General features: G+C 36.2%; 2 protein-coding genes across 5 annotated transcripts in view; one reads left to right on the top strand and one right to left on the bottom strand.

Annotated features, from left to right (window-relative positions):
• The window catches only part of cacna1db (calcium channel, voltage-dependent, L type, alpha 1D subunit, b), a 147,902-nt gene extending 141,037 nt beyond the window's left edge, over positions 1-6,865 (top strand). For 3 of the 4 annotated variants that reach the window (XM_053680193.1, XM_053680194.1, XM_053680184.1), the window contains one exon: positions 1,374-6,865. The gene's annotated coding sequence lies outside the window, so the exon portion shown is untranslated. The remainder of the gene's footprint in view (positions 1-1,373) is intronic. The other variant, XM_053680185.1, reaches the window with a different exon arrangement.
• Positions 6,251-24,081, bottom strand: chdh (choline dehydrogenase). The gene is made up of 8 exons (XM_017467793.3): positions 23,957-24,081; positions 20,826-21,555; positions 17,870-18,021; positions 16,699-16,828; positions 15,993-16,127; positions 15,084-15,226; positions 13,232-13,334; positions 6,251-8,087 (listed from the first exon to the last, which is right to left on the bottom strand). The coding sequence occupies exons 2-8, from the start codon at positions 21,532-21,534 to the stop codon at positions 7,669-7,671; spliced, it is 1,791 nt and encodes a 596-aa protein (XP_017323282.1). The 5' UTR covers positions 21,535-21,555; positions 23,957-24,081; the 3' UTR covers positions 6,251-7,668.
• Positions 24,082-24,398: the final 317 nt, after the last annotated feature.

Here is a 24,398-nt window from a genome sequence, read left to right on the forward strand (position 1 = left end):
GACAACACAGCATAAAGTCTAGGCAAGTTTCTCTCTATAATTACACACCATTATATAATAAAAAATATATTTTAGCACAAACACAGTAATATTACACCCAAAACTAAAATTATTTATGAATAACATTTCAGTCTAGCCATGGTTTGAGCCAGTGCGAATGCAAAATGCACAAGATCCACTCAGTCCTTCTAATAAGATACCTTTCAAAATTGGCATGCATGCGCACACAACCTCGAGGCAGAATAAATCTGCACAAAACATTTTTTCTCTACAAAGTTCTTTGAATCAGTTTCGGATTAAGTAGGGAAGACCCACTGTGTGTGTGTGTGTGTCTGTGTGTGTGTGTGTGTGTGTGTGTATGTATGTATGTATGTATGTGTGCATATATATATATATATATATATATATATATATATATATATATATATATATATATATATATATATATAATATATGTGTGTGTGTATATTATATATTAGAGATGCACCGATAATAAATTTCTTGGCTGATACCAATAGTTCTGCCTTTTATACCTTCTTTTAAATTAATAATAATTAATTCCACAATTCTGTTAGAAATGCAAATTAAAACTTTATTCTCTCCATTTCAAATTATTTCACAGTAACTGGAATCATAAACAAAAACACATTATTCAAATTAACATTAACATATTAACACATTTCTTAACTTATTGAAAATTATTAATTCATATTAACATTGACTGAATTGTAAAAAACCTCCTGTTAGGCTCACATTCACTCTCCACAAACAAAAGAATTTCTACTTCATCAGTAATATCAAACTGGTAACATATAGGCCTAATATAAAGTTTATTTTTGATGATATTAACTCATATTAATGGGGGGGGACTTAAACTGCAGTTCTGTCATCATTCCACACAAGAGACATCATCTTTACACATAACACGAAATCGATGTGTTTTCCCGTCCTCTTTTGATTGACAGGATATAATCGGCCCTGACCCAATAGCGGAAAAAATGGCCTTCATAATCAGTGCATCTCTAATATATATATATATATATATATATATATATATATATATATATATATATATATATATATATATATATATATATATATATAATGTATGTATTTGATAGAGAGAGAGAGAGACACACACACAGTGGGTTTTCCCTGCTTAATCCAAAATTGGTACATTTTGGAAGTAAGTCACATATCGTGTGCAAAATAAGTAGATTTATGAGTTACCAATGCTGCATTACAAGACATTTTGTAACACTGAGTGACATTCAAATACCATTTATTTTCACAAACATGTTTATGTAGTATAGGCCATGTTGTCATGCTTCAATCCTTTAAGAGTCCGTTTTTATTTTTGCATGGTTTTGAAGAATGTGTGTGAAAGCTCCTGCTGTCCTCATCACACACTCCTACTCCTCAGGTGACCAGTCATGTGAAGTACTACCTACACACATCTGCACTACCCAAGAGCTGCTAACTCCACACTGCACCTCTGCTACCTCTACCAGTCAGGCTCTAATGTCATGTCAGCATGTTCCCTTAGGGACAAAAGACATTGGGATGGGGAGTGAAACAGTTATTGCCCTTTTTCAGACTGTCAAACCAACTTTCACAACAGCTGCATGAGTGTATCATAGTGTCATTTACAAGCTGCTCTCTGATTAGGCTGTCTGAATGAACAGGGTTCATCACAATACTGAGTCCAACAATAAATTAAAGATAGTTTGAGCCAGCTAGAATGTTTTTATTAGCATAACACTAACCAGCATCTCTTAATCTTTCATAATGTACTAGAAAGATGGACTTCTGGTGTGACCACAGATTTGTCAGTTATAAATGTCACTTGGACAGCTCAAAACCTTCACAGAGGATTATCTAACAACTTGTAGTTATTGTTTACAGTATAGCATTTTGCAAAATTAGAAAATTCTTGACCATTCAAGTAATGCCATCCAATCCAATGAAAGTCTCTTAATTAAATAATAGATGCAATTATGGTTAAATTAATTGCAAACAAATTGAATGTGTCCTGTTATTTGAAGCCACTTTCTATTTCACCTCTCCTAACTGCCAGGTGCAAGAGAATCACCTGGGCACCTTCTTGTGACTGTGCACACATTCAAGAGACATTCCAGGAACATGTATTAGCAATAAATATCACTGTCATCAGACCATATTTCCATTTCTGCACTATTTCTGTACATTGGAAGAAATGTACACCATATAGAGCATACAGGTTTTCTGTCCTCTAAACCCTTTCTGTCGTACCACCCTTTTTTTCATAGAACACTACAGAACCTATTATCTTTGAGTTGACCTTCCCTAGTTAGCATTGCTAGCCTTATTTTCTATCTCTTACCATAAGCCACTGTGTGATGGGACTTGGTTTTCCCCCCTTATGATGGCTCCTTTGTTCTTTTCAGTTGGGCAGTACAACGCTTTTTTTTTTATCCTAAGGAACATGCTGCAAGACACTTGTGCAGCCAGTGTCTGAATTGTTTTAAAACTGAAGACTGGTACCAGCTATTTGCTCACTGCCTCAGTATTAAACATCTAAATGACAGGGTCTGACGCCAGTTGACTGGACTTTACAGTTGAACCACCATATTAAACCCCAGGCTCAGTAACATCTGAAAATAAGTCTGGGTCAGTCCCTGCTAGCTTGCAAGAACTGGGAACAGGCAGTCACTCTTAAATAGGTGGTGGCCCAAGTTGGATAGGATAGTGCTAGGCAACCTGCAGGATCCGGTGCAAGCTTTCACACAACCCTGGTTGCAGCTAAATTCGCTATGCCACAGTGCAAGGTTTTAGTTGAGTTTTAAAGAGGAATTTGGACAGATAGCTCACCCAGCATGCTGTGGTGTGCATTTTAAGTAATATAACAGAGCCCAAGCAGGGTGGATTGTAACCTGCTGCTGATGCCTGTATGCCTGCACAAAGCACTACATACAGATACCCACTGCTGAATGCAGGTGCACTAATGACATGCAGTGCATCACTTGTGGCATGCACTGGCAATATATTAGCTGTCTTACTGTTAGGATCGGAGCAATCACTTCAATCTACAGAACTGGACACCTCAGTAAGGGAACTGATTGACAACTCACTCCCAGGATCTGACATCCAGGCCAAGGTTTTGGCCCAAACTGGTTTAGGCATGGCTTCAGGTGTAGTTAACACAGTGTAGTTGACGCAGGTGCACTAATGACATGCAGTGCATCACTTGTGGCATGCACTGGCAATATATTAGCTGTCTTACTGTTAGGATCGGAGCAATCACTTCAATCTACAGAACTGGACACCTCAGTAAGGGAACTGATTGACAACTCACTCCCAGGATGGGACATCCAGGCCAAGATTTTGGCCCAAACTGGTTTAGGCATGGCTTCAGGTGTAGTTAACACAGTACTTTGCTTAACATGCAAATATATCCTGTTTAGCGGGATTGGTCTTTGAGCATGCAGTCCTGAGTAAGACAGCACAGGTTTCGGAATTACAAAACCAGCTTGGTCAAATGTCCAGTCAGCATATCCTGATTCTGTATACCAACATCCATGAGGGTTCCATCAGCTTTACACAAGTCTTAGGCAGGTCATTGTCCTCGGTCCTCAAGCAGGTGTCTGAGTGCTTCCCATCCATCTTGGTGGACGGACCCTAATAAAGAGTCCACAAGGGTGGGTGGTGACAGGGATATTTTACAGCCAGAAACATTGCTTATTTGGTAGTGAGAGCACATCAGATCATCCGACCAGTGTCTCAGGGGTGCAAACTTCAGTTATCCCACTGACCACAACATTTCCGGAACCATGGGGCTCCATCAATATCAGACCCCAAAAAAAGTTATTGCACTAACCCAATATTTTCTTTCTCTCGGGAAAGAGGCATGACCAAAAATGTCGATCCTGCAGTTCAAGAAAACAAGTTTTAATCAACTTTCATCAGCAGCATGGTGGTTTTCATCAAATTGTAGATTTGAGAAATCTAAATAGTTTCTTCTTCAAGGTGGTCAAATGTAGTTAAAGCTGTGCAACTACTGTACAGGACAGGTTATCATTGCTGGACGTGTGAGTTGTGTATTTTCATGCCCCAGAACACAGGTGCTTTATAAGGTTTGCCTTCTTAGAACAGAGGTCTTGTATGCCGTTAAGTGGAAGCGTTTCAGTGAATGTTAACCCTATAGGCTGGATCCCTTGTGTTGCCTGGATCCTGGAACCCAGGAACCCATTTTTGCTAAAGGTGTATGTGGCTGCCATCTCACCTTTAAGTCCACGCTTACGAATCTATGCAAGATGCTAAACTGTACTGAGCATCTCTGCCTTTTTGATAATAACCACTGCCTTTTTGCTAATGATCACTACAGCAAAAAAAATGGGAGAACTGCATGTGCTGGTGATTAGTTCACTTTGCACACATTGGTGGACAGATTACTCTGGGATTGAGTTTAAATCTTGGATTCCTGCTCAAGGTCATATCAGGCAGTGTTGTCAGTAGTCGATTAATTTTGCAGCATTCCATGAAGGCAAACCTGCAAAGCAATCCTTGCTATATCTAGTATGGTTCTATTTATACTGGATGGCAGCTATCCAATCCTCAGACCAACTGATCATTTGATATGGAGGAAAGATATGAGGGGCTCGCATGTCTAAGTAGAGACCGACCCACTAGGTAGTGGGCCCACTAGTGGCCTCATTATGAGTCTAAGTGTGGCTCTTGGGCAGTATTCTTGGGAGTGCTACTCCAGGTAGTCTGTGCTGTTTCCTCCTTTCTCCAGGTTCGACAAGGTTAATATTATCCCATCAGTGATGCAAGTGTGGCAGTCACCTTTCTTATTAGACCTACGGTGAGTCCAATTCCTCATAACATTGTATCCTGGTGATTCTCACAACTTCTGGCAGTTACAAGGAGGGAATGCTAATGATGTATGCAAATATGGTTCTATGAAACAGGAATAACTGCCAGATACTATTATCATTTTGCCAACAGCAAGATCTAAGTGAGGAAGTTCCATTGATAATTGGCTGTATGACTGTGTTATTTATTGTAAATGTATTGCAAATACTTTCATATGCCACTTTGTGATTTTACAAAAACTCTCGGTATGCATGCACATGTGAACAATAATGTTTCCAGGTGATTCTCGCTGCACCTGTCGGTTATCCTGGGTTCAACCACAGTTACATATGAAACTACCATTATGAAAACAGTTTCCAGTATTTCATATTCAGGTTTGGCTTATATCGTTTTTTCGTAATCTTTTTGCCAACCATAAGGATGTAAGAAATCTGTAACAGGTACTTCTGTTTTTCTAACCCATTTTAAAGGGTATAAACTCCAAGGATGTTTGCTTTTGACAAATGAAACCTGACTTATTGTCTGAGCCATAGAGCTGTTTTCTCACTTTCACTCTTGCTAGAGATATTTAAAACTAAAAACTGCTTATTGCACTTTTCATGCTACTGTACACAAAGACAATCTTTTATAAAGCCCATTTGATGAAATGTCATGTTACATCACAACTCTGTTGGTCCAGGTGTGGACATATCATAGTTTTGTACTGCACAGCCAGTTTATATGCTCCATTTGAAAAGGCCTGTTATCTCGTGTTTGACTAAAACTCCAGGGATGAATTCTGTTCTAAAATGAATGAAATGCTGGTAATACTGCATCTGTCACTCACTGCCATGGCACACTCACTGATTCAGTCATGAACTGTGTTTGTATTATTTTTCTACATAGTAAACACTGCATCTGCATCACTTGCATAGCACGAATGCTTGAAACCTGCACAAAGCCAAACTGCTTTGCACCATACTTTGAAATACTTGTTTACCAACAAGGGCTCTGAGAAACATTTCTGGTATCACACTCTGCAATGTCCTCAGTGATCTCATTTTCATATTTGGAATTTGGAAATGTATGCATCAAACAGGCTAAGCAAAAATATGTATTTGATGAGAGAACACTAACTGTTTTTAAGTAAACATGATAAGCCAGCACTGCTGTATAGCAGCAGGAGGTTATAGAAATTACACCAAACTGTAAAGCTAAATTTAAAATTGAACACTATAATTCACATGCACTAATTTGTATTTCAAATGTATTTCCTTGCCATTTGCTCCATTCATGTCATTTTAAATCCTTAAAATTAGGTATAGGGCATTCAAGTATACACAAGTCCTTTTGCATTGAACAGTTTTATTGGGAAATTGTCAAATTATGTTACAAAGACAATTTGCAAGAGGCAGTGTAAAAGTTTTAAGTTAAAATGGTTTATTTTCATATAGTGTTTTGTGTACATGACATCATACCCTTTATTCAAGAACGATTTATTTAAAGTATTCCAAGATCTGCCTGTAGCTCATTGCCCTGAATCACCAGTTTTGTATTGATGGACAATCTGTTTTTGTACATTAGCTTTTCTCTCTTGTTCTTGGCCTGGATTATTTTCTAAACAAATAAACTGTTTAAAAATACTCAGTGCTATGGTAGTCATCAAGACATCATGAACCATTAGACTGGTAAACAGAAAATAGTGTGAACAAATTTGCAACGCCTCCAACCTGCACATTTCATTTCCCTGAATGTAGCTTCTACATGTGTTTTGTTAGGCACTGATGCAGAAATGTATAATTGCAGAAAAGTAAATTACAGATGTGAGTAACTCTTCTGGTGTTTATACAGCAGCTCAGTAATGCTTATATCTGTAGAAGCAAATTCAATTCCCTTTTTTATAGACATATCACAATTTATAATCCCCAAATCCCCACTGTGTACAACAATATGCTTACTAAAGGTTTGTGCGATAAGGCATTAATTATGCATTCACATGCAATGCTTAGTTCATTTGAATCAAACCCTGGGGTCAGCATATTTCTGACCAACAAATTAAATAGTTTAACGTGCATGTTTTCAGCCCTACACTGACCTCAGCCAATGTTTTTTGCTTTTTTGTTCATTTAATTATGTGTAGTGTGAAACCAAATCAAACCAAATAGTAAACAAACCATAAGTAACAAATTCACTCTTATGTGGACTCAAACAGACTAATACGTGTGAATGTCCACTGAGACTGCATAGTGAATGATTAAGAACCATCATATAGTGTAATTAAGTGAAGTAATTAATACAAAATCCATATTTTAAAATGTATTTTTTTCAAAAATCAAGAACGAACTCACGTTTTTGAGGTACTGCATAAAATGTCAGAAACTGACCTCTAAGGCACAATTCATAAGTGTTCACTGCCAACAAATACTGCTTAAGAATAAGGCATTATCAAAGCATCTTGGAGTGCTAGAGATTATGTCACAGTATCTGTTTACAACTTTATAGTTTCTTACAACCAGACTGTAGCAGCTGTGCAAATATTAAATATTTTGTTTGAAAAACTGAATATTAATTAAATGGAATTAAAAGGCTCAGTCTTTGCCTACAGTAGTTCATCAAAGCAATATAGAATATATTTAAAAACAGGATATTCTGCTTTAAAAAATCTTGTAGCATGTAAAAGGACAGGGTGGGTCCAGACATAACATCTTTTTATCAGTATGTCAGTAAGTTAAATATATTTTAGGTTCCCTAATCCCAGTACAGCAGTATATAAACCTAGCATATACTCACATAAATTCCTCCACATCCTCCTCCCTTTTATCCCATCAGGCGCTCTCATCTCTGCGTCTCCAGACTGGCTGGCTGGTAAACAGGGACACCCTGATCTTGGAGTGAGGGAAGCCCCTTGATTGCATCAGCGGCCTTCTCAGCAATCATGATTGTGGGGGCATTCAGGTTGCCACTGACTATACTGGGCATGATTGAGGCATCCACCACCCTGAGGCCCTGCAAGCCATGCACACACGTCTCTGGGTCCACAACAGCCATTGGGTCCGTGGCTTGGCCCATCTTGCAGGTGCAGGACGGGTGATAGGCACTGTCTGCTTTCTGCCGCACAAAGGCATCAATCTCAGCATCAGAACGGACAGAGATGCCAGGTTGCAGCTCAACACCCCGGAACGGCCCAAAGGCTGGCTGGGCGAAGATTTCACGTGACAGCTTCACACACTCCCGGAACTCCAAAACATCAACGTCTGGGACAAAAAGAGAAAAACTAACATGAATATGGAGAAGCCATTTCTTACAAAATTGTCACATTTCATGTTCATTGTAGTTATGTTTGACCAATTTAAGTTTTGAGTTAATTTACTGCTCATTATATATTTAGTCTTATTACAGAAATTCTTTGTACTTATTATTACAAGGCTTCTGTGTGGAACACTAAGTGTGCCTTGAGTAAGTATTCATCTCCCTTGAACTTTTCCAGATTCTGTAGTGTTATAGCGTGGAACTGAAATGGATTTAACTGGGATGTCATAAATTTAGACCATAATAAACATAGCCCATAATACTGTAATATAGATTGCCAAATTATTTACAAATAAAATTATATTTATGACTGCTAAAGTATTCACCACCACTGCTGTGAAACGTAAATTACTGTTGAGGCCAAAATTTACATACAACTCGGCTAAAGATATTCAATCTCAGTTTCCACACATTTCACGTTACCATACATTTCTTTTGTCAATTCAATTTGTGCATCTACTTTGTTCACAATCACAGATCATTTTAAAATAATCAATTTTACCAGATTTTATTTCATCTTTAATTCACAGTATCAGAATTCCAGTGTGGCAAAAGTTTGCAAACACCAAGTTGACTGTCTCTTAAAACAGTATGAATGATATGGATGTAATGTGCAACTGTGGCTGTGCCTTTTTGCCCTTGATACCATGGGAAAATCCAAGCAACTCAGTCAAAACCTTACAAGTCGTGTAGGGACAATTTCTAAACAACAAGATACCACAAGCATCTATGCAAAAAGCTGTATGTACAGTGGTGATTTAAAGTTTGTGAACCCTTCAGAAATTTCTATATTTCTGTATAAATATGACCTAAAACATCATAAAATTTTCACACAAGTCCTTAAAGTAGATATAGAGAACCTTATTAAACAAATTAGACAAAAATATTATACTTGGTCAATTATTTATTGAGTAAGATGACCCAATATTACATATCTGTGAGTGGCAGAAGTATGTGAACCTTTGGTTTCAGTATCTGGTGTGACCCCCTTGTGCAGCAATAACTGCAACTAAACATTTCTGGTAACTGTTGATCAGTCCTGCACATCAGCTTGAAGGAATTTTAGCCCATTCCTCATTACAGAACAGTGTCAACTCTGGGATGTTGGTGGGTTTCCTCACATGAACTGCTTGTTTCAGGTCCTTACACAACATTTCTATTGGATTATGGTCAGGACTTTGACTTGGCCATTTCAAAACATTAACTTTATCTTTCTTTAGCAATTCTTTGGTAGAACAACTTGTGTGCTTAAGGTTGTTATCTTACTGCATGACCCACTTTCTCTTGAGATTCAGTACACAGACAGATGCCCTGACATTTTCCTTTAGAATTTGCTGGTATAATTCAGCATTCATTGTTCCATTAATGATTGCAAGCTGTTCTGGCCCAGATGAAGCAAAACAGCCCCAAACCATGATACTACCACCAACATGTTTCACAGATGGGATAATGCTGGAATGCAGTGTTTTACTTTCTCCAAACATAACACTTCTCATTTAAACTAAAAATTATATTTTGGTCTCATCAATCCACAAAATATTGTTCAATAGCCTTCTGGCTTGTCCGTGTGATCTTTAGCAAATTGCAGAGGGGCAGCGATGTTCTTTTTGGAGAGCACTGGCTTTCTCCTTGCAGCCCTGCCATGCACACCATTGTTGTTCAGTGTTCTCCTGATGGTTGACTCATGAACATTAACAGTAGCCAATGTTAGTTGCTTAGAAGTGACCCTGGGTTCCTTTGTGACCTCGTGGACTATTACGCGTCTTGTTCTTGGAGTGATCTTTGTTTGACGACCACTCCTGGGGAGGGTTACAATGATTTTGAATTTCCTCCATTTGTACACAATCTGTGGATTGATATGAGTCTAAACTTTAAAGATGGTTTTGTGACCTTTTCCAGCCACATGAGCTTCAACAACTCTTTCTGAGGTTCTCAGAAATCTCCTTTGTTGCAATCATACACTTTGTTTGCCACCCACAGATATGTAATATTGGATCATTTTCCATATTAATATTATTGGATCAATAAATAAATGACCAAGTGTAATATTTTTGTCTCATTTGTTTAATTGGGTTCTCTTTGTCTGCTTTTAGGACTCGTGTGAAAATCTGATGATAGTTTAGGCCATATTTATGCAGATATATAGAAAACTTTAAAGGGTTCCCAAACTTTCAAGTACCATTGTAAATATAAAAATCTTGGGACCACCCAGACGACAGACGGCACAAGTTAACTCCCAGGGATGAACAAACTTCAAAATATTCAACTGAACCCCAAGACAATAAAGAAACTGGTGAAGGAGCTAGAGGCATCAGCTATCAAAGTATGTACATCAAAGTATGGAGGAGTATTCTCTGGTCAGCTGAAACAAAATTTATATTGTTTGGTCATAGTCATCAGTGCTAAGTATGGGGGGAAAAAGGGTGAGGCTTTTAAGCCAAAGAACACCATCCCAGGTGTGAAGCATGGGGGTGGCAACATTATGTTGTAGGGGAGTTTTGCTTGAAAGGCACTGATGCACCTCAGAAAACAGATATCATGATGATGAAGGAGGATTATCTAGAAATACTAATGGCTTAAAGACAACAAAGTATAAGTATTGAAGTGATCGTTACAAAGCTGAGACCTAAATTACATGGAAAATTAGTGGATTGAACTAAAAATAGTGTGTCCGAGCAAGGAGGCCCACAAACCTGACTGAGTTACACCAGTTCTGTAAGGAGGAATGGGCCAAAAAAAAAAAAAAAGTATTGAGAGATGCTAGTGGAACGCTACCCCTGTAATCTGATTCAAACAATTAAAGGGAAATACAAAAAAAATCTGATATAGAAAATAAAATCTTAAATAAATCTCTCTTATCTATTATTTTAAAATGAATTTTTATGGAAATAAGGTTAAATACATTAATTGACTTAACAAATTAAAACAAACTTAAGAAATGTATGATGGCATGAAAGGTGTGGAATTGGGAATAAATTTTGTGTAGAAAGGCTTTAGCCTAGGTGTACAGTATCTCACAAAAGTGAGTACACCCCTCACATGTCATATCCAGACAACCTCTGGATATGACGCTGAGCACGTGCATTCAAATTCTTTGGTCGACCAAGGCGAGGCCTGTTCTGAGTGGAACCTGTCCTGTTAAACCACTGCATGGTCTTGGCTACCGTGCTGCAGCTTAGCGTTAGGGTCTTGGCAATCTTCTTATAGCCTAGGCCATCTTTATGTAGAGCAACAATTCTTTTTTTCAGATCCTCAGAGAGTTCTTTGCCATGAGGTGCCATGTTGAACTTACAGTGACCAGTATGAGGGAGTGTGAGAGCGATGACACCAAATTTAACACACCTGCTCCCCATTCACACCTGAGACCTTGTAACACTAACAAGTCACATGACACCGGGGAGGGAAAATGGCTAATTGGGCCCAATATGGACATTTTCACTTAGGGGTGTACTCACTTTTGTTGCCAGCGGTTTAGACATTAATGGCTGTGTGTTGAGTTATTTTGAGGGGACAGCAAATTTACACTGTTACACAAGCTGTACACTCACTACATTGTAGCAAAGTGTCATTTCTTCAGCATTGTCACATGAAAAGATATAATCAAATATTTACAAAAACGTGACGGGTGTACTCACTTTTGTGAGATACTGTATGTAAAAATTTAGGCCTCAATTCTAGTTCTGGTACAGCCAGTTGACATCACATCATTAATTGAATGGAGACCTCCTGTAAGTACAATTAGTGTTATGTGATCTCAGTATAACTATATCTGATCCTGGTTGGTTAAAGAACAGACCTAACAAACAGCATCATAAATACCAAGTAAACCATCACAACAAATCTGAGACAAAGTACTTGAAAAATATCAAGCAGGGTTGGATATAAATATCCCAAACTTTGATCATCCTGTGGAGCATCTTTAAATCCTTTTTTTTTTTTAATGGAAAGAATATGGCATAACCATGGCTATGCCTAGGGGAGACTGTTTGAAAGTTTGACCAGGTAATGAGGACATTAGTCAGAAAAGCAACTGAAAGCCCAAAGATATTGCTCAACATTATGCTACAATCATCATGCTTCACTGTGGGTACGATGAGCAGTGTTGGGTTTCCACCAAATGTAGCACAACGTGACAAGTCCAAAAAGTTACATTCTGGTCTCCTCAGATCAGTGAACCACATTTTCAAAGTCTCCTTCATACTTTTTAGCAAACTCCAAATGGGACTTCATACAGCTTATCTCTCTTCCATAATACCCAGCTTTGTGGGGTGTCTGGGTTATGGTCATCCTCTGAACAACTCTCTCCAGCTTGTTCAGAATTCCCCTTGGCCTCTTAGATTTATGACATGTAATTCCAATTAGGTACATTTCAGTTCCAGGTTGAAACAAAAAGGGGGTTGATACTTATGCTAATGTAACTTGACTGAGATTCAGGGAACAAGCATACAGGGAATTCTCTACTACTTGAACATTTTGTTCAAGCATAAAAAACCTTAAAATATTTTTCTTTAGACTTATTAAATAATGTAAATAATGTAATTCATTTTCTTTAAATATATCAAGGTCTTGCTCAAGGGTGCAAAAGTGGTTCTCTGGCAGCCCTGTGATTTAAACTTGCATTCTACTGGTAGGTAGCATAGAAAATTAAATGCTGCACCACTGGCCCACTTCATTTAGCATTTTAATGCTACAGAATTAAAGATGAAAAAGTAGAATCTTTAACATTAAATGTTTGCATGCATAACTGAACTCACCACTCTGTATTTCTAATAGTGTTGCAAATGTCTCACATGGGATACAAAGCTGACATTTCATTTCATAGCATGTATTCACATTCTTTATGGATTTACCAATTCATTTGAGCAAATTTTCTGTCAATTTAAAATCAGTTAATCATTTTAAAAACACACTGGCTTTACGATTCAGCCATTAGATCTTCATCAATTAATAAAAGGGTCTGCTTTCTTTCTTTTCAATGTATACACAAATCAACAAGGACACGTCGGCCATCTACAGCAGTTAATGGTTTGCATCTCAGTGGTGAGTGACTATATGTGGAATAAACCATTTGTGACTAGAGTGGGCTTACCAGTTGAGAGGTATTTGGGTTCAATCAAAGGGTGATCAAGTGGATTTCTGCTCTTCAGTTTTAACCAGCCAACGCTCCTACTCCTCATTGGTCCAACGTGTACCTGCATAAAACAACTAAATTGCTAAGACTGCTAAAACCTGCATTTTCATTTTATGTCAGGGAGCTAAAAGGGCAATGTCATCCAACTCACATATACATGTTTATGTATTTTTTAAATTACTGTGCCTGTATGACAGACCTGAAAAAGAGACAATAATAAAAAAAGATAGTATGACTATCACTTTTAAAGCTTTGTGTCACATATTTCCTGATTTCTTAAATGAAGCTTCAAGATGTAGGTTCCCAAGGAAATTGTGAAGTGAGGAAGACATAGGCTGAGTGTATTTTTATAAATAATATTTTATATGAATCTTTCCACAAATTCCTTGTGCCCAAATCCGGAATGAAATGCTTAATTGTAGATCTTCATAAATGATGTTATGTGCCATCTTGTACATGTTGCATACACAACCACAAAGTATGATTTTCTAAATATGATCTAAAATCTTAAAACCATTAAAACCAATAATAATAATAATAATAATAATAATAATAATAATAATAATAATAAAGATTTATTTAATTAATAATTAAAACAGGTTTTTTCAGCCTGAGACTAATGCAATTTCTCAAAAGAGTCTAACTTAACCAAACAAGGCCACTAAAGCACTGAAAGAATCCCTTGTGACCTTAATATTGTAAGTTCTATCTGCCATTTATTCTTCACTCAGATAGAACCTTATAATATTAAGGCCACACAGTGTGGTTGTATCGTTATTTAACATCATCATTAAGACAGTGTGGGCTCTTCCACATTAGGAAATGTACCAATGCCTTCACTGATCAAATCTGTAGAATTCGTGTGTAATTGCTTCTTTGGATCCAAAGTCCGAACCAACTATGGTCAAACAAAGGACACTCATGGTTAAACCCCTAAAGATTAAGTGTTGTTTTGTCTAGCAAACTACACTAAATGGCCAAAAATTTATGGACACCTGACCATCACACACATATGAACGTTTTGAGCATCTCATTCCAGATTCCCTGGAGCATCTCATTCCCTGCTCTCCTATTATAATAACCTATATAATTTTGGAGTATGGTTGTGGGGTTTTGTGCCCATTCAGCCATAAAAGCATTAGAGAGGTCAGGCACTGATGTCAGGCAAGGACGTTTGGGGTGCAGTCAGCGTTCCATTTCATCACAAAGGTGTTCAGTGGGGTTGAGGTCAGGGCTCTGTGCAGGCCACTTGAGTTCTTCCACTTCAACCTTAGCAAACCATGTCTTCATGGAGCTCATTTTGTGCACAGGTGGGGCATTGTCATGCTGGAACAGGTTTTGGCTTCTTAGTTCCAGTGAAGAGACATTGTAAAGCTATAGCATACAAAGACATTCTGTACAATTGTGTGCTTCCAACTTTGTGGCAACAGTTTAGGGAACGACATATAGGTGTTATTGTCATGTGTCCACAAACTTTTGGCCATATAGGGTATATTGTAAACAAAAATGTTACAGTTCGAATAATAAATTACAACATAATCTTCTAAGCAAAAAAGAACAAACAAAACAACAACAAAACTGTCATGCAGATGCATCAGTTTTCAAGCACTTCATATCATATTATGTGTACACAAAATTAATGTGTAGACATATAAACATATAAAGCACAGCACAGACAATACAGATAATCATACAGGCAAAGTGTATGTCAAGAAAATAGTATCTGACTGATTAATATATAAGATAGAATATAACAGAACAAGACATTTCTTCAACAAACTGTAGCCAAGATAAAACCCTTTAAGCTGACCTGGTAAGCCTCGAGTTTGGGCATGACACGGCCATGGTCGATAACCTGAGATGGCAGAAAGTGAAACTGGATGTCAGGATGAGTGACGCCAGGGCGACTGCGAATAAAACCACCGCTCTCCAGATGAGCTGTAGCACCATAACCTGTGAGATGCATCAGAGTGAAATGACAAGCTCTAAATTTTATAATGCCACATGACACCTGCATAAGCTCTTCAAATAAACCAGCATATATTCACGTCAGCTATTATAATATGATTTAAGTCTTATTCCAGTAGACACCAACTAACAAAGACAGCTTTCATAGTGCTTTTTGTCATGATGACAAAACAGTCAAGTAACATAAACGTTTGGTGTCAATGTTATCTTAACTAGAGATAAAAATGGGCTTTTTTTTTCTGTCCGCTCATGCAGTTATTACTTCTTTGTCTTTATCTGCCCACAGTGTTTTGTAACAAATCTCGCTGGTTCTAGTTCCCAAAATTTAAACAAACTAACAACGATTTAAACCACTGCAACCCCGATCAGGCGGTTACTAAGGATGCTGTAAATGGATTGCACTCATGTTAATAAAGGTGTTCTTTGTCCTGCGAGCTTCATATCCGACCACTTGCTCACACCTGCATGAAAGTAAAAACCTCCCACTTACACAAAACAGATGTCATGTGACAGGGACTCAAATGAACATTTTGTTTAATATCTACAAGGATAAGTCATTTAACGGTGACCATAATGTAGGTGGGCATTGTTTTCTGACTTATTTGTGTTTGTGCATTTAGGCCATACTATGTCTTGAAATATATGGCTTTAACTAAATGTTACACTAAAGGCCAGGGTTCTTTGTGTTTGAACTAGTGTACTTGTTCTTTTTCTGTCTGTGATATTGGAGATGGCATTGCTGGTCTCCTACCTGTGAAGCTCAAAAGCCACTCTAGGCCGATCTTAACCATGTGGAATGGTTTCTGAGATTTGTATAGAGTGATCGGTTTAGTGCACTGCTGTTGGACGTACAGCTCCAAATGATCCTGGAGATTACTTCCCACACCTACACACACAGTTAGCAGACATGTTCCCATTCATCAAACAAGAGGTGTGGCAAAACGAAGTTGCTGTCAAATAAAACCATGATAGTCATTACTCAATTCCCTTCTAAGTTTACTGTACTGAGCAGTTTTTATATAGCCCCTTTAGAAACTCTGACAATTTCAGCAATTATACATGCTTCAATATATTTACAGCATTTCTTAATCATTATAATTATATGTCTTTGAGGAAACACAAAACACAGTAAGAATGATTATAAAGTCCTTATAAGGTCCTCTCTTGCTCTCTACATAAAACTACATTACAGTGGTGTTTACAACACATAGATCACTAAAGTAAAGCAACAATAAAAAAGACTATCATGAGTGGTCAAAGTACAGACCATTAAATAAAAGATTAAAGATGAAAGATTTAAAGATTTCACAAAAAAGAAGCCATATCTTCTTCACAGACCAGACAAAGATCATTTATGCTACCCTGCCCTGTTTTAGATTAAATGCATTGCCTAATAGATTGTTTATATACATTAAAAAAAAAATGTGTATAGTTAAGAAGAATGATTACTGGATCACCTGGAAGGTGCTGCACGATGGGGATTTCCAGTTTGCTCAAATCATCAGCATTTCCCACCCCAGACAACATAAGCAGCTGTGGGGAGTTAATGGCCCCGCCACTGACAATGACCTCCTTGTCAGCAAATACCTGAATTATTAATAATCATTTTTGTAATATAGCAGTGCAAACAGTATATTTATTTAAAATAAATAAGCAGTTTGTTGTAATTCTAACAAACTAAAAAGGTATGTGGGAAGGTGTATATGTTCTGAGGAAATGAGAATATCAGCTGATCACTGCTGTTTCTCAGCAGTGTGAACGGTTTTCTCAGACTGATAAACTAACAGTGCAAGCAAGATAGGAGAGTGTTTAGGTGAATTTTGATGATCTTCAGTCACACAGAAAAATAGGTCACTACTGCACCTGAGGGACTCAGAGCTATTTATTCTGAATACTAAGCAGAAAAAGCATCGAAAAAAAAAGATCATCCAGAGAAAGTGAAACAATTAGAATCCTATTTATCTCTTCTCTCGTTAAACCATATTAGAATAAATCATAACTTCAAGCAAAAATATGTCAGCTGGCATGAAAAAGCAAAAAATATCATACCCTGTCGACTGGTGAAAAGAAACCTTAAAAACCTATTAAGCACTTACACTCTCAGAAACTACTGTCTCTGGGAAGAGAGGGAACTGATGGAGAACTGTTGCTTTCTTGATTCTGATTGGTCAGGAGGTGTTGATTAATGCACTTGAAGACTCCAATAGTGCTATGTAACAAAGGTGGAACCGTTTCTTTAAGTTTTCCCCATGCTACATTCTTTGGTCATGTTAACTTCATGTTAACTTTAGTGAGATGAAAAAAGAATGCGGCTTGTGAATGAATGACTATAGCTGTTGTAAGGTAAGAAATAACAGGAGTTAACTCTCACAGATGTTCCACACCATTAAATCTAACAATAGATGAATAAAAAGTATGATGTACAGTGGAAATAAAAAGTCAACACACCTCTGTTAAAATTGCAGATTTTTGTGATGTTAAAAATCAATGAAAAGATAAATCGTGTCTGACCTTTCCACCTTTAATGTGAAATAGCAACCAATAAGCCACTACAGGGACCATTTCTGGACAACCAGTCTGTTACTATTATCTTGGTGCTGATTCACGATGCCCGGACCTCCACCCTACCTTCTTCATCTGACCATTCTGTTGGTACTCCACTCCCACTGCTCGAGTCCCATCAAAAAGGATCCGTGTGGTCAGACATCTCACTTCCGCCTTCAGGTTGTGTCTGGACAGAGCAGGCCGCAAGTATGCACTTGCTGTGCTCCATCTCTTGCCTAAAGCAAGGGAAAACGTTAGAGTTAATAGGGACGAGGAGTGAGACCAAGGTCAGGAGGAGACGTTGTTCAAGTTAATTGAAGGCTAATATAATACAAAAGAAGAAAGAGCAAAAATGGGACAATTTGTTTTTAATCAGGAAGAAAGCGTTTCACTACTATTGATTCTTTCATTGACTTTCATTAATTGCCAAATTCTGTGTTGAAAGGTAAATAACCAATGAATATCAAAATAGTGAATAGTTTTGTACATTTTAAACAGTTTATTTATCTGCATTGACACAATTAAAAAAAAAAAATCTTTGTATATCCCAGCCTAGAAAAAAGCTCGGGGGACATTATAATAAGCCCTGGCCCACCTTTCAAAAAGGTCAAGGTTAATGTCTGTAAGCACTCTTTTTTAACTGCAGACTAATTTGCATTTTTAGACTTGTGCTGGTACTTGTTTTAGAAATGCAAATTCTTTTTTTTTTCTTCCCCCCTTTTTTTTCTTTTTCTTTTTTTCTCTTTTTTTTCTTTCTCCCCCTTCCTCTTTCTTCTTTTTTTCTTCATTTCTTTTTTTTTCTTTGAGTATTGAATTTATGTCGTTAATTTAGAATTTTTTTTTGTTTTTATATAGTTGTATGTAAAAATGTATTTTTGTTTTATTTTATTGGTTGTTGCTGCTGTTATAATTTTTTATTTTTTTTGGGGGGGGGGTTGGGGATTTTGTTTATTTTTTTCATAAACCCCAAATAATTTTTTCATTATTATTATTAAATAACCATATATATATATATATATATATATATATATATATATATATATATATATATATATATATATATATATATATAAATAAAACATATTTTGAAATTGTGCCTTTGTTTTTTTTGTTTTCTTTTTAACGTAATTGTTTTTGAGGTGTTTTATATGAAAAAAAAATTATTGAATGATTTTTTTATTTAGTACTTTGGTTTTTAAATATATATATATATATATATATATATATATATATATATATATATATATATATATATATATATATAGATAGATAGATAGATAGATAGATAGATAGATAGATAGATAGATAGATAGATAGAGATTTTTCTTACTGTTTAGTTGATTTAACGAATATGTTGTTTAAGCTTGAAATTTGTTTTGGGTAGGTTTTTTTAATTTTGTTAAAATGATTATAATTATTTAAGCTTCACTTTAATGCTAGAGTCTCGAATTTGATAATGAAATAAAGTAGAAGATGACGATTCTATAGTATATTTTTTACGGATTATCGTTTATAGGAAGATTATTTATTTGATTATTGATTGAGTTGAAAAATCCGGTAGGTTAATTTATTAGAAAATTGTGTTTGGTAAAATAAAAGTATATTGGAGATTTTGTAAATGAAATTATGTAAGTTTAAATTTTTGTGTGGGGGAAAAAATAAAAATGTAGTTAATTTGGATTGTTTAAATGGTTTTTGGTTTTTTAGTGGATAGGAATAATGATTTGAGTGGTTTAAGTTTTTGGAAAGTTTGGATCGTTTTTTTTTAGTGTTTTGTTTTTATGTATTTTGTAATTAAATTTGGGGTTGACTTTAAGAGGTGTGTGTTTTGTGTTATTGGGGGTATTTTTATTTTATAGTGAAGTATTTCATGTTTTATTTAATTATATGAATTTATTTTGTTAGTTATTGTGTGTTATGAAGTGTTTATATTTTTGGAATTATTATTATTTTGTTTTTGTAAAGTATTAAAAGTTTAATTATGATTTTTTTAAATAATCTGAATGGAATTGTTTTTATTTAGAATTATATTAATATTAAGTGACTGTATGTTTAAATTAAAAACAAGTCCTGTGTAGTTTATTAACCTTTTTTTAAAATTGTTATGTTTATATTTGTGTTTTATTTTGTAATTTTTTTTATTATTATTTATTTTTTATTTTGTGAAGATTTTTTTATTAGCAGCAGCATATTTGAAATAGTAGAGTATGATGGATGTTGTTGTTGCTTTTGATTTGTTGCTGGATTTTTATATATTTATATGATGTTGTATATATATGTAGAGTTATTAAGGATTTCAGTGTATAGGTGAAGCGTAGTATGGATTGTTAAATTGTTGAAAATTTGTAAAAAGGGTTGTTTTTTGTTTTTCGCTCGTAGATATGTTACAGGTATTGTATTTTTTTGTATTTTAAAAGTTTAGATGAAATAAAGTGTATATTTGATTTTTTTTGTGTAATTATAGTTAATTGTTAATGAGATGGAGTTATTTTTATTATTGTTATGTGGAAAATAAATGTTTTTGATAAGAAAAAAATAAAAAAATAAATGCAAATTACAAGGTCATTGCATAATTTTTTCATCAACATTGAGTGATTCCGTAATTACTACTTGATCTGGAAAAAAATATGCCATTAAATAAATTTTTTAATTGAATTTGTATAAGGTATGTTTCATGAAGCCAGAATGTTCAGCTATTCAACACAAATTGTTTTGTGTCATATCTGTGATTTGTTTATTTGCTATGAAGTAAAAAATATTCCGGGTGAGCATCCTCCAAGTGTGGTTATTCCATCATTTTTGCCAGGGGTTGTATTATTCTAGCTTTGGACCACTGACCATGCATAGAAAATCATGGGGAAAAACTATGGCAGAAACTTGGGTAGAAGCTAGATTGTCACTTGGAACTTTGTCAAACATTAAGCAGATGTGTCTACTGAACCAAAAAAGATTGATAAAATCCCAAAACCAAATACAAAAACCGTTCAAAAAAGCACATTCAGTATTATTTGGATGTATTATTTTGCAGAGGAAAAACAACCTTTGTGAATGGTCATATCCATCCAGCCAACACCTTCCTGCTGGTACCCATTCATGTCCTTGGTGAAGGGGTAGCCAGCTTGTTGAGCAGCCTCAATAAACGCATGGTGAAGAGAGTGATCAGTTTTGCCTCTGGAAACGTGCAAGGGTCCACTGCCACCCCGGTATTGATCCGCTCCCAATTCATGGGTCTGGGCTTTCCTGAAGTATGGGAGGCAACGCTCATAGTCCCAGCCCTCAGCACCTTCTGTCTGCCAGCGGTTGTAATCCTCAGCATGCCCACGGATATAGACCATGGCATTGAGTGAGGACGAGCCACCCCAGACACGGCCGCGAGGCCAGTACAAGATCCGGCCATCCATTCCTGCCTGTGGCAGTGTGTGATAGAACCAGTTGTACTTGTCATCGCAGAGGTTGTAGGTCAGTGCTGCTGGCATGTGTATCTTCCACGACAGGCGGGTACACCCAAGCAGCAAGTCCTTGGGCCCCGCTTCCAAGAGGAGGACAGACTCAGATGGATTCTCTGATAAGCGGTTGGCCAGCACACATCCCGCTGAGCCTGCTCCCACAATGACATAGCTGAAGGATGGAGTTTTCTGATCAGATGAAGTGGTGCTATAGCAGGAAACAGGGAAGTGTCGGGAATGTGGGAAGGTTGCTTTTCTGGCAAGTCCTAAAGCCAGCCAAGCAGACAAGGGGGGTCGCACCATGACAAAACAGTTTTGAGAACCCTGTACAGCCAAAACATGCAGAGAGAGATTTAGTTTCCAAACACTTTTAGGACCTCTCTATACACAAAGTCGTCAAATAGTTCCACACCTATAACAGTCCTGCAAAAGAATGATTTTATAAGGTCAGCAGGAGGACAGGTTAATTTTCAGTAACTGGTTTTCCTGCCTTCAGGTTCTGAAGCCTGTTCTGGGATCACTGGTCACAAGGCAGAAATATACCATGGACAGAGTTGACACCAGTCAATCGCAGGACATCACACACATACACAAACTCATATATACCAAGAGCATTTCGAGTAGTTAATTTACATACCAGTATGTTTTTTGGATGTGGGAGGAAACCAGTGTACCTGGTGGAAACTAACACAGACACGAGGAGAACATAAAAAAATCCACAGGGAGAGTAACTGAAGTTTATTATTGAACCCTGGACCCTGGAACTGTTGGGTTGGCACCATTGTGCTGCTCCACTTTATAATATGTTATATGTTTCCTATAACTACATCCTTTCAGAGAAATTACTTGGTGTGTACATTCCAGTCAGAATGTGAAAGTGATTTGACTAATTCTTCTAAAAACAAAAGAGAAAACAATCTCACTGGTATCCATGTTTGTACTGAACACATGCCAGACAACTGTTATTGTGTCATAAAATAGTATTACACCATCTGATGATAATATCTGCAAAATGCAAACTCTGTGGCTTTTCTCCTTTTAATTAACAAGTTTAATGGGGTTGGGTGCATTTCCAATTAGCACAAAGAATATGGAAAGCTGGACAAGAGTAAAAGTGTAGCCATGTTTCTGTACCTTTTTCTGTTGTGTGTCCAACATTATAAATCCATGGTTCTCAAAATGGGTTTTGGGAAAACAAAGCCATAAAGCATAACTGGAGGTATTACAGCTGTTGAAATAATGTCATTATGAAAATTATTATATTTATTATAACTGAGTTCAGTATAGTCATTGTCTGGTTTCATTAGTCCCTGGAACTGAATGGATTTAATCCGAAATGCCAGTTCATATAAATAATGTCCACTAGAATCTAATGACAACTTTCAATAAAATGTGCTCTGTGAATGAAGAGTTCAGAAATGCAATAGCTCCATGGCACCATTAGCCAAAAATATTATTGTGCACATTAAAATAATGAGTGTATTATTTGACTAATTGGATTAGGTTCATGAAATAATCTGAGTGGGAAATCTATACTGAGTGAGTCCTCACAGTTACACGAGTCCCATTTCTGAACACATGCTATAAATAGACTTAATACAAACGCACACACACACACACACAAACGCACACACACACACACACAAATATATATATATATATATATATATATATATATATATATATATATATATATATATATATATATAAAATACACTCTCTGTAAAAACTGATGATGCATTTATACAAAAATGAACAAAGAGGGAATGAATAAAGTGAGATGTATTTACTCACTGAAATGACAAAACTGAGTCAATTAAGCCTGTAACTTCGTGTAACTGTGATTTAAGTGTAACCTTTAACTTGCTATAACCAAACAAGCAGAATGTACCGCTGATGATAGTAATATATATGTTACGTGATATTGGGTTTCCTTATCATAACTATTACTATCCTTCTTACATTTTCTTATATTAATCATAACTTCTCATAAGTTGACCATATAAATCATAGTCATACTTGGCCTTAAATTTTCATAGTTTTTTGAGCCACCAGAAACTCTAGACTGGGTTCATTCCCTTTGATTATTCTGAAGCAATCCCTGTAACAGGCAGTCAATAGATAATGCCTTTATCTTAGTCTTTAAAGTTAAACCACTGGAACAGGGATTATGAATTGAAAGTTGGTTACAATCTGTTTTACTGTTAATCAAAATGCACCAGAAGAATTAATCTACTGACTGCACAAGCAAAGAAAAAAAAAAAAAAAAAAAAAAAAAAAAAAAAGGTATCTAGATAAAGCATTTATTTATCTTAGTTCTGGAAATTTTTATTTTGGAAACTACTAAAAGTTGAAACGATGGTTTATTTAACGAAATAACGGTGCAAATGGTTATGAATGGAGGTAAAGTGGCCTACTGGGAATTTACTGAACCGTAACGACTACAGACAGGAATCTTTTCGCCTTCGAGGTTGTTGGGTTTTTTGTTTTTTTCATTAGGTTTCAGCATGCACGTTAACTCAAATGCTACAACTTCAGTTTTGGCAACTGACCAAACACAACAAGCCGACAGATAAAAGAACAGTGCGGAAAAGCCAGAGCTCGTGTTCTCTCTTTACTTCACGCAACTTTAATCAGCAGTGGCCGCAGAGACCACCGAAAATACACACTACAATAGCTGATATGCACAGAAAAAGTATACAAGTCATACAAACACGCCACTTACCGAATACTCCAAGTACACTGGTCACTTTGTCCTAAGTAATGCGGTATGTTGGTCAGAGTGGGCGGAGTCATAGGCAGACTCGCATATTTTACCCGGAGTGAGGCAAATAACACACTGAGCCCAGTTTGGCCTTCACCTGTCAAAAACACACTGGCTATAAGTCTGCCTGTCCGTCTGTCTCACTGATAGATAATAATAATAATAATAATAATAATAATAATAAATACATAAATATTTAAATGTAATATTTTTATAATAATACTTATTATTAGTATTATTAGTATTATTATTATTATTATTGTTGTTGTTGTTGTTGTTGTTGTTGTTGTTATGAAAATGCATGACAACTAAAGAATAGTTTAATCATTATGTATAAATCTATGAGAACCACTAGGGTACAAATCATGAAGAAGTTTGTTTACTATTGTACAGAGACCTATGC

Source organism: Ictalurus punctatus, chromosome 5 (assembly GCF_001660625.3).
Source record: "Ictalurus punctatus breed USDA103 chromosome 5, Coco_2.0, whole genome shotgun sequence".
NCBI lineage: Eukaryota > Metazoa > Chordata > Actinopteri > Siluriformes > Ictaluridae > Ictalurus > Ictalurus punctatus.